The 11,077-nt window shown below is 44.9% G+C and overlaps 2 protein-coding genes across 5 annotated transcripts; both read right to left on the bottom strand.

Annotated features, from left to right (window-relative positions):
- Positions 1–613: 613 nt before the first annotated feature.
- On the bottom strand, positions 614–3,918 carry LOC119359188 (SNAP25 homologous protein SNAP33-like). Its single transcript, XM_037625490.1, has 6 exons — positions 3,811–3,918; positions 2,663–3,036; positions 2,489–2,585; positions 2,283–2,410; positions 2,111–2,208; positions 614–958 (listed from the first exon to the last, which is right to left on the bottom strand). Exons 2-6 carry the CDS (start codon positions 3,029–3,031, stop codon positions 859–861), a joined length of 792 nt encoding a protein of 263 aa, XP_037481387.1. The 5' UTR covers positions 3,032–3,036; positions 3,811–3,918; the 3' UTR covers positions 614–858.
- A 2,095-nt stretch (positions 3,919–6,013) lies between these two features.
- On the bottom strand, positions 6,014–10,392 carry LOC119353916 (golgin subfamily A member 6-like protein 7). 4 transcript variants are annotated; one of them, XM_037620612.1, is made up of 8 exons: positions 9,494–9,865; positions 8,922–8,980; positions 8,769–8,854; positions 7,973–8,075; positions 7,275–7,885; positions 6,866–7,033; positions 6,537–6,647; positions 6,014–6,417 (listed from the first exon to the last, which is right to left on the bottom strand). In XM_037620612.1, the coding sequence occupies exons 2-8, from the start codon at positions 8,953–8,955 to the stop codon at positions 6,196–6,198; spliced, it is 1,335 nt and encodes a 444-aa protein (XP_037476509.1). In that variant the 5' UTR covers positions 8,956–8,980; positions 9,494–9,865; the 3' UTR covers positions 6,014–6,195. The 4 variants fall into 4 exon arrangements, with proteins under 4 accessions (XP_037476509.1, XP_037476511.1, XP_037476510.1 ...); XM_037620615.1 differs by having other exon boundaries at positions 6,286–6,417; positions 6,527–6,647; XM_037620614.1 differs by lacking the exons at positions 8,922–8,980; positions 9,494–9,865 and adding an exon at positions 10,381–10,392.
- Positions 10,393–11,077: the final 685 nt, after the last annotated feature.

Below are 11,077 nucleotides of genomic sequence, written 5' to 3'. Positions count from 1 at the left end.
CGCTGGACCTGCATATACCATAGTTGGGCAGGACCCTCGAGATTGTAGGACGCCATCCACACCTTCTCCTCCTCGGCGATCCGTTGTTGATGGAAGAAGGACTCGCATCTGTTGATGAAGGCGAGCGGATCAGACTTGCCGTCGAACTTGGGGAAGTCCATCTTCTGGAACCTGGGCGGCCGATCATTGTGGTGCTGCCCATCATGGGCGGCGGCAGCGCTGGATGAAGAGGAGGACTTGTCCTTCTGGAGTGCGGTGACGGACGACTGCAGGGACATCACCGTGGCCGTCAAGGCCTCGATCATCTTAGCAAGATCCGCGGTGGTCGGTTCTGCCATGTCGGAAGTGACCGAGGCGGCAGCGGATTGTGGCGATGTCGGGGAGCTGGGCGCGGACACAGGGGGGAAAGCGGCCGGCGGATGGAGCGTGGACGAGGAGGAGGATCGCCTGGAACCTGATACCAAGTTGTCAAGGGCCTCAGTGCCCAAGACAGCGGGGCCTCGACTACGTAGTTCGTAGTCTCGGTGGATAGGGGCGCTAGGGTTTTTGCCTGGCTGCTCAATGGTGCGGGAGGAGAGGATAGGAGACAGAGGAAGAGGTAGGAGATAATAACTTTATTCCTTATCCCTAAAGGGTGCTAACTATCTGATATATAAAGGCCCCATGGGCTAATAACAAACTAGAAACCTATACGAAATAAACTAGTCTAGGAACTAATGTGCCCGGATCAGGACTCCTGTCCAGCCTGCGCCTTGCCTGATGCGGCCGTCGGCTGCTCCTGGCCGCGCGGCCCACGTCTGTAAGACGTGCCCCACATGACATATACCAAGACTGCAATCATACATTTTCGAGGCAATATTATTTCTCAAGCAAACGGCGTGCACGCTGGTTGGCTCCTTTCACCCTGGAGTTGAGTTCCTCCACATCATCTTGTAGACCGTCAATGGCTTTGTTTTGCCTGCAACACCATTCAGCAGGATGCACAAGCACAGAACAGAAGAAAAGGTCATGATGGAATGTTTTATTGTACATTACAATCTGAAAATATTGTTTCAGTTCTATAACATAACACTAGTGCAGGTAGGGTCTTCACACAAGGTCGAAAACGTGCACCACACATGGTTTCACAAAACATGCCGTTAGGCCTTGTACGATGGTAGGTGCTTAGGGAGGTGCTTAGAAAGATAAACCGGATTTTTCTGAAGCACCAGTGCTTATTTTTACATGAGAGATGCTTAGTTAAGCGTCTACCCTGTACAAATAGGCACTGGTGCTTAAGGAAAGCCTGATTTATTTCTCTAAGCACCTCCTCTAAGCACCTACCATTGTACAAGGCCTTAGGGTCTTTAAGGACAATCCCCCGCAAAAAAAAGGGTCTTTAAGGACAAAGAAAGAAAGAAAATATTTCACCTTAATCTTGTGTTCCTAATTACTCCCTCCGTCCCAAAATTCTTGTCCTAGATTTGTCTAGATACGGGTGTATCTAATACTAAAACATGACTTGATACATCCGTATTTAGACAAATCTAAGACAAGAATTTTGGGACGGAGGGAGTACCTTTTAGTGACCAAGAAAAAAACAACTGTAAAGGAATCCTTACTCTATGTTTTAAGCGCAAAAATCTTACTTGGCCATACATGCATAATGTTACTTGTGAACACAAGCATAAACACAATAATATTTCCATTTAGCTTAAAATCATGACACTGTTTAATTTCGTAAAATAAGACAAATATACATGTGATGTTTCATTAATTTATTGTCAGACTTCTTGGAGTTTGTTAAGATGAACAAACACCAATCAATCAAGAGCACTCATTATTTACTGTTCTGTATAAAGCACAACTTGGTGAGCAATCTCCATTTCTTTTCCTGTAAGTGCTTAAAAGGCAGTGAGACGTGTTGAATGCAAAACATTGTTCCAAACCCACTGATAAACAAACCGGGAAAGGACTGTACAATTCCATGGCCATTTCATCGAAGGAATATAGTGCTTGACAACAGGGTGAGGATACTTTTAAACTTGGGTAGGATGTTTTTCAGGAAGAATCCTCACCCTGTTGGCCAATGAAATAAGACATGGTGAACTGAAGTCGACGAAGCACGTACCTATCGATTTCTGAGCCCATATCTAGAGCCATGCCCTTGAGCTGTCCCAGGACATCGCTAAGATCAGAAAGGGCATTGTCTTGCTTATCTTTCTCCACCTGCCAAATAAAATGGTTTGTGATTAGTCATTAGGTCCAATTTATGCTGCATGGATCCCAGCACCAATACAAACCTGAACCTTCTCCATGGCGTTGGTAGGATCCGAATACGTCTGAGAACTCGACTTCTCTCTGGGGCTTGAAGACAATCCTAATTTTTCTCTCTGCTCTAGGTGGTTAGCCCTTCTTTTGAAGGAATCATCTATTTCAATAAGTAACAATGTCAGCATAAAGAGAACACTCAAAGTCGACCTTGTTTGAGCCAAATGAAAGTGCTAACCTCTAGAGATAACTGCCGGTCCCCTTATTTGCCTAGTTTTCTTGGGCTTCCAGGTTTTTGAGAAGAACCCTCCAAGGCTTCCTAGAAGTGTCTCACTCTGAGAAGGAAAAAAAAAACAACAGCTCAAACACAAGTAATAAGTACTACAAAAGAAACTACCGGCTTCGAGCTTACCCTGCTAAGGTCCTGATCAATGTTCGCAGCGGTTTCATGGGTCCTATTCATCTGTTGACCCTGCTTGTGCAGGGCGATCATAGTGTTGGTAGCATCCTCCTTGATGTTTTCAGCGAGCCGAAGGCAGACGCTCACTTTCTGAGTGACCTCCTCGGCCTTGTGTGCAACGTAGCCCTCCAGTTCTTGCACGGATTGGTTGTCGAATCCGCCTGAATCGCGGAACCCATTCTTGTATCGGCCATTGGCACCAGGATCAACTGAGTTGGAAGATGATGCTCTTGTAGGCCTCGAGGTAAATTCAGAGTCTGAGTCTGAATCGAATGGATTTGGTTTAGAAGACAAAGGTTTTGCGACGCTTGACACGGGCATCTTTCCTGTTTGTAGCCACAACTTGATTAGTTAGAATGTAAAGAAGACTGGGGAAAGGAATTCAAGACTGTATTTACTGGAGATAAAAGTAGTGAACTCCACGTCTAAAAATTCATAAGTGAGGAGGGCAGTAGAAAGCTGAATGCCTCAAACTAAGAAACATCGCTGAATGAAACCTATGAGATACTAGCAAAAAGTGCTGTCAATTCAAATCGATGAAACCATGTGAATATTCTCATTTTTAGGAAATTCAGAAGCTTCAATTTAATCTCAGTAAAGATAGTGGATGTGGTTTGATGTGCTATATACCTGAAAAGATACTAGCAAAAAGTGCTGTCAATTCAAATCGATGAAACCATGTCAATATTCTCATTTTTAGGAAATTCAGAAGCTTCAATTTAATCTCAGTAAAGATAGTGGATGTGGTCCAAAACCTATCTATGACATTCGAAGAAAAGGGTAAATGCTTAATCAAAACGTTACACGGCGATCGCACAACATCCCTGCGAAAATTCTAAAGAATGACCATGTCTTCAGACACCAAAACCCAAGATCAGTCGTTACTCGTCGACGCCCACAAGAACGACACGAATCACAGTCTGGGATCTCATGTCGCCTCGTTCCGCCTGAAAAAACCGGGGTCGAGAAACCACCGGCGCGAGTTGCCGTCGCCGGAAGAAGACCGGCAAGAGGAACGAACTGAGGTAGGCGAAAGCCGCATCCTGGGGCGGAGGATCTCCGATGAGTCGAGAGAGGTGGGAGGAAGGAATGGATCGAACCTGAGAGGAGAGGAGAGAGGAGGCGCGCGACGAGGGTGCGGAGAGGTTGCCGGCCGCCTGCTTCTTCCTGGGCTGGGCGGCAGAACTGGAGTTGGAGGCAAAGGAGGATGTCCTTTTCTTCCAGGACAGTCGCAGATGACATCGTTCTTGCCTCGCAAATCGCATTTTTATAATCTTGGATTGCCTGGCATCATGTTCTGGCTATGACTTGACTTCGTCCTGTAATAACTGAAACTAAATTGTTTTTTTTGTGGGATAACTGAAACCAAATTATTACTATTGGAATGTCTACAAGTTTTCCTCGCAAAAAAAAAGGAATGTCTACAAGTTTAGGGCAAACTTGCTTGTTAAGCTTCTTTTTATACAACAAATTTATGGCATACTTGCTTGTTAAGCTATTTTTAGATCATTATTACTTGCTTGTTAAGGTAACATGATACAGTGATGTCCAAAAAAAAATCCTGCGTTGTACGATCACTCCTACAAATCGTTCATGCCCATATGAGCATCAAACGTCGTTGATAAGGCCAAAATAATAATTCTAGGAATATTAAGGCCAAAATAATAATTCTAGAAATATGCATGCACCCGTGCAAGTCTAAGACTTGAATGGGCTTATTTCAACATAGAAGGAACCTAACCGTGGAATTAATAGTACCAATCTTCAAGAACAAGGGGGGTGTTCAGAGTTGTACTAATTACCGTGGAATTAAGCTGATGCGACATACAATGAAGCTATGGGAGAGAGTCATTGAGCACCGCTTAAGAAGAATGACAAGCGTGACCAAAAATCAGTTTGGTTTCATGCCTGGGAGGTCGACCATGGAAGCCATTTTCTTGGTACGACAACTTATGGAGAGATATATGGAGCAAAAGAAGGATTTGCATATGGTGTTCATTGACTTGGAGAAGGCCTATGATAAGATACCGCGGAATGTCATGTGGTGGGCCTTGGAGAAACACAAAGTCCCAGCAAAGTACATTACCCTCATCAAGGACATGTACGATAATGTTTTGACAAGTGTTCAAACAAGTGATGTCGACACCGATGACTTCCCGATTAAGATAGGACTGCATCAGGGGTCAGCTTTGAACCCTTATCTTTTTGCATTGGTGATGGATGAGGTCACAAGGGATATACAAGGAGATATCCCATGGTGTATGCTTTTTGCGGATGATGTGGTGCTAGTTGACGATAGCCGGACGGGGTAAATAGGAAGTTAGAGTTATGGGGACAAACCTTGGAATCGAAAGGGTTTAGGCTTAGTAGAACTAAAACCGAGTACATGATGTGCGGTTTCAGTACTACTAGGTGTGAGGAGGAGGAGGTTAGCCTTGATGGCCAGGTGGTACCTCGGAAGGATACCTTTCGGTATTTGGGGTCAATGTTGCAGGAGGATGGGGGTATTGATGAAGATGTGAACCATCGAATCAAAGCCGGATGGATGAAGTGGCGCCAAGCTTCTGGCATTCTCTGTGACAAGAAAGTGCCACAAAAGCTAAAAGGCAAGTTCTACAGGATGGCGGTTCGACCCGCAATGTTGTATGGCGCGGAGTGTTGGCCGACTAAAAGGCGACATGTTCAACAGTTAGGTGTGGCGGAGATGCGTATGTTGAGATGGATGTGTGGCCACACGAGGAAGGATCGAGTCCGAAATGATGATATACGAGATAGAGTTGGGGTAGCACCAATTGAGGAGAAGCTTGTCCAACATCGTCTGAGATGGTTTGGGCATATTCAGCGCAGGCCTCCAGAAGCTCCAGTGCATAGCGGACGGCTAAAGCGTGCGGAGAATGTCAAGAGAGGGCGGGGTAGACCGAATTTGACATGGGAGGAGTCCGTTAAGAGAGACCTGAAGGATTAGAGTATCATCAAAGAGCTAGCTATGGACAGGGGTGCGTGAAAGCTTGTTATCCATGTGGCAGAGCCATGAGTTGGTTGCGAGATCTTATGGGTTTCACCTCTAGCCTACCCCAACTTGTTTGGGACTAAAGGCTTTATTGTTGTTGTTGTTGTTGTAGAAGGAACCTAACCATCTACCCGAAAAGAAAAGAAAAACATCTAAGCTACGCTATTTCACCTCAAAAAAAAAAACTATGATGTTCACCATTTCTTTTCTAATCCTGGAATATGTTTCTGATCCTATTGCAGAGAAATAACTCAATCTGTGTATGCTAATACATGTAACATCCTTGTGAGTCCTGAGGCTGAATCTGACACGATAAATATGAAGTTTTTACAAGTTACATTCGCGCTGCCGTTGGAGCTTAACTCCAAGTGGTAATCTGTAAATAAAACAGCTCACTAAGGTTACAAATGCATCTACAAACAACAGTGGCACAAAGAATTATATACAGCAACTGCACACATGAGTGCATCTGCATCTAGCATCCTACATTATTTACTGTGGCACCATCTGAAGCTTCATCAGGATGCCACTCTACTAGCGCTTGGTTCTCCGGTGCTTCGACATTGTTGCTGGCATCGGAAGATCTGAGGTCAAGCGACCCTTCAATCGAGCAATTAGACATCTCTACCAGCATTGGACAGAACCCGCAAGAGCAAGATTTGCAAACCCTCCCGAGGTTCATTGCAGAGTTCAATCTCTACAATGGAGGCATATGCATACAGTGTATCAGTACCATGAAACAACTAGTATCAAGCAGAAGACTGCTGCAAAGGTTAGTTCATTTTTCGTGGGATGCTATAACCTACATGCACATACCCCTAAAGCATCCTTCAGTTTCTTAATCTCCGTAGCTTGTGTGTCAGCTAGCTCATGCGATTCCTGCAGTCGTCTTAGTGCTCCGCCCAATTTTCTTTGCTCTTTAGAGACCTGGTTTTGAATATCAGAAAACAAAATTAAATCAGGGTGTAGAGGGGTTGTCAATATGACAAGACTAAGAGATTGTGTCTATTTCATTTGTAATCATGCGATGAGATTCAAAATTCAAATAATGGTCTTATGGAGCAACAGCTTGAGCTATATGTGAAACTATATTTTTACTGGTGCAGTTACAATTCGGAACCAAAAAAAAGAGCATATTTCACTACCTGAGCCTCCAGCTGCTGAATTTGTTGAATAGCCGCTTGCTCAATGCAAGATCGACGCTTGTATTCTTCCTCAAGCATGCCAGTTATCTGGTACCTCAATTCAGCCATTTCTTGAGTGAGATCTTCTGCATCCTCCTTTGCTTTCAGTTTTTGTTCTCGAAGTTCTACCTAACAAGGAGAGCAACACTTAAATCTCACCAGAAATGGGCAAGTTATACTGAAATCAGAATCAACAAAACAGACAGATCCTTGAAGTTACCCAACTAGCAGTGTAAGTAACTAAATTCCATAGCGATATGTTCAAAATAATTTGTTCCTGAACTTGCTTGGAAGTATAAAACTACAGATGGAACGTATTCGAACGAACTTATACCAAAATGCTGAAGTACGATAGTACACAAACTCTGACCTTGAGCTGCTCAATTATAAGTTCAGGTTCTTCATTTTGCTTCCCCATCTTTTCAAGAATTTCATGACCTCTTTCATAGTCTGCATGACCATCATGCTCCACTGTTTTATCAAGTTGCTCCACGCCTGTAGAAGAGGATTGTTTAGGAGCTCTTCCAGGCAAGTACTCTTTTTTCAGTTGTTTATTCTCAACCTCAAGATGACCAATAGTCTTCCATGCCTCTTGCAGCTGGAGCTCATGTTCTTCCAGTTGCTTCTCTATTCTAACTTTGTACTCAGCAGTATGCTGGCTAAAGCTCTCAGCATCAAACAGTCTTTGCTCAAGCGTAGTCAAATCAAGTTTTAAACTCTCAATTTCACATTGCATATCTAAAGTTACGCTTTCAAGCTTCTCTATTTGTAAGGTTGCCTTTTGCAGCTCCTCTTCTTTACATTGGACTTCTTCCATCAGAAGCCAGCACTGAGAATCAGACCGCATCAGATCATTGTCCATAACTCTCACTCTCTCAGGAAATTTCTCAAGTTCAGTTAGCTTCAGTTCAAGGCCGTGAATATGCTCTCCCATGATGTTTGCTTCAACATTCCTGATATTTAACTGATCCTGCAAATAGTCTGCACTTGCGATCAGCAAAGACAGCATAAGTAATAAGGTTTGCAATAGCCAGAGGAACAAGAAATGGAATAATTCCTAGAGCATACCAATTTCCTGATAGCAGTTGCTCAGCTCAGTTTCCAATTTCTCAATGTATTGCCTGTCCTTCTGACAGGCCCTAGAAGCTGCATCTTTGTCAAGCTGTAATTTCTGCATTAACAAAACTACCAACTCAGTGAAGTGGTATCTCTATTCAAAAATAGAATATTTTCATTAAAAAAATTGCATTGCTATTTGACTTGGATAGGACAGAGCAAAGTGATGATAAAAAAAACTTTACTCTGAACATGTTTCAAGTTTGAACAATACATTTTTATCATTATGCGACCACGTGAAATGCTTAAAATACATTCTCATCATATCTCAAGAAAACATAATCATCATGGAAAATTGCGACTGACTCTAAGTAAGACATAATATGTTCCAAAACTTCGACCAAACCAGCAATTTTATCTCTTAACACATCAATCAATACCATGCAGCCATGCAGGATACTCCCTCCGTTCCTAAATATAAGTCTTTTTAGACATTCAAATGGACTACAACATACGGATGTATGTAGACATATTTTAAAGTGTAGATTCACTCATTTTGCTCCGTATGTAGTCACTTGTTGGAATCTCTAGAAAGACTTATATTTGGGAACGGAGGGAGTATTACCCAAGAGGAACCATCTAAGTACCACATACCATTACGTGAACGATCAATGCAAGAGTAGTCCAGTATCAATATCATCATGCAAATTATTATTCTATCATATCAATACCAACAAACAATGCATTTTTTTTAAATGTAATCTACAGTAGAAACAAATCATTACAGGGATGTTCAAACCATCAGTACCTCCTGATTCTTCTTCCCCCTTCCAGGAAGAACTTTTGCACCATTAGCTGGACAATGGCCATTGGAGCTACTAGCCATCTGCTGATCTGCAGAATAAGAAAAGGCTAAGTGCGGTGATTGGCGCCATAAATCATCTAAAATGGCATGTTGTACCCTGTGAATCACCGATGGGGAACAAATTTGTCATTACAACACCATATCAAAACTAGTATCTGGCAATCAAAATATCAAATGTCATAAACAATAATCATTAGCACTACAAGTAAAAGCAGCAATAACGGGATCATAATTTTACCTAGAGTGTATAAACTATGTCCTAAAAAATTCAATTGTTCATACAAATGCATTCAGGAAACTGTCATTTGTCACACTGGAAAATGCTGCTCGTGAATCGACCAGAGCAAGTTGAACAAGCTGCCCCCAATTGCAAATTGGGCCATTTGTTAATTTTAAGCAAACAGGGATGCACACAACAATTGAATTGCAAATCGAGAAAATTCACCTTTCAGGTTCAATTGTGAGAAGAAAAGATAATGGTATGTTTGATAGTCTCAAGCGCAATGAACCCAATACAGCATCTCATTTTACAGAGGAAGAAACATCGGGGGCAGCAGATGCAAGAAAGACATATCCCAAACTTGTTACCACCTACTTGCTCGGCTGCATCCACCGCTAAACAATGTCGCTGGATTTAACTAATCGCTGGATGAAAAACAATGTCGTACCTCAAGACGAAATGGGGGGTAAACACTGCCGACGGGGTGGGGGCAGCGGGAACGCGATGCCCCGACGAGGAATAACGGGGGCGGCGAAGGCGGCAACGCGCCTGAGAGGCCGTGGTGCACCGTGTGGATGGGTGGATGGGTGGATGGGGGGAAGGGGGGTTGAGGCGTCGGCGGTGACGCCGCCAAGGTACGGCACGGCGGCAGCTGTAGGCCTCGGTTACGCGTTTGGAGGGGAGGCGCTCGGAGCGTCGTCCGGGTAGGAGCGTGGTGGCGACGGCCGCGGCAGCCGGAGTAGAGTCGGCGGGGCGGCCGGCGGGGGTGGGTAGCTCTGGTGGAGGTCCAGCGATGGGAAGAGTCGCGGTCAGGTCTGGTGAGGTGCGACTCCATCGATCTTGGCTTGACCTGACCATATGGGTCGTGCCACGCGAGCCAGCCCGCGGGCATGGAATTTCGGCCCTGCACGACACGCAATCAAAAGGGCCGGGCTAGCCTTTGGCCCGCTATGGAACAAGGCCGACCCAAAAGTCAGGCCTTACGGTCGGACACGACACGACCTTTTTAATTGCGGGCCGGCATGACACGGTCCGAACCCAGTGAGGCGGCCCGCCTGGCACTTTTACATTTTTTCTATATCTTTGTTAAAATATAATTATTATTCTTTTTTTCTTTTTTAGATTTTCCTGTATTTTTCTTAATTTTTTTATGTTTTCTCTACTTTTGTCCTAATTTTTTGGATTGTTCTAGATTTTGTACAAAAGACCTAGTGACGGTGTCATACATCAAGGGTGGCTCATCAGCAAGGAGCCCGGCAGCAGAGGCCTGCCGGTAGGCCCATGAGGTCCACCTTATACCCAACAACAAGAGAGAGCCTGAAGGAAAGGATATACCTCAAGACGAAAAACAATCGCTTCAGTTGGATTTAACCAATCGCTGGATGAAAAACAATGTCGTGCCTCAAGACGAAATGGGTAAACACTGCCGACGGGGTGGGGGCAGCGGGAACGCGATGCCCCGACGAGGAATAATGGGGGCGGCGAAGGCGGCAACGCGCCTGAGAGGCCGTGGTGCACCGTGTGGATGGGAGGATGGGAGGAAGGAGGGTTGAGGCGTCGGCGGTGATGCCGCCAAGGTATGGCACGACGACAGCTGTAGGCCTCGGTTGTAAGAGGAGGAGCTAATACGACGCGTTTGGAGGGGAGGCGCTCGGAGCGGCGTCCGGGTAGGAGCTGATGGAGACGGCCGCGACAGCCGGAGCAGAGTCGGCCGGGCAGCCGGCGTGGGTAGGTAGCTCTGGTGGAGGTCCATCGATGGGAAGAGTCGCGGTCAGGTCACCTGGCTCACCCTTGAAACCTTATCGGTGTTAGACCCCCCTGGTAGGTAGCTCTGATTAAAGAATAGGAGTCTATCATCTGCAAATAAAAAAATTGAGATACCTGGGCTCACCCTTGGAACCTTATCGGTGTTAGACCCCCCTTAGCCACCTCCTTACACAACAAAGTACACACAACATCAACCATTAGGAGAAAGAGGTACGAGCTTAGTGGGTCACCTTGACGCAAACCTCCCCCCTTAGCCACCTCCTTG

The sequence above is a fragment of the Triticum dicoccoides genome, chromosome 2A (assembly GCF_002162155.2).
Source record: "Triticum dicoccoides isolate Atlit2015 ecotype Zavitan chromosome 2A, WEW_v2.0, whole genome shotgun sequence".
Lineage (NCBI taxonomy): Eukaryota > Viridiplantae > Streptophyta > Magnoliopsida > Poales > Poaceae > Triticum > Triticum dicoccoides.
The sequence above is the reverse complement of the archived record's forward strand: the minus strand, read 5'-3'. Positions and strand labels throughout refer to the sequence as shown.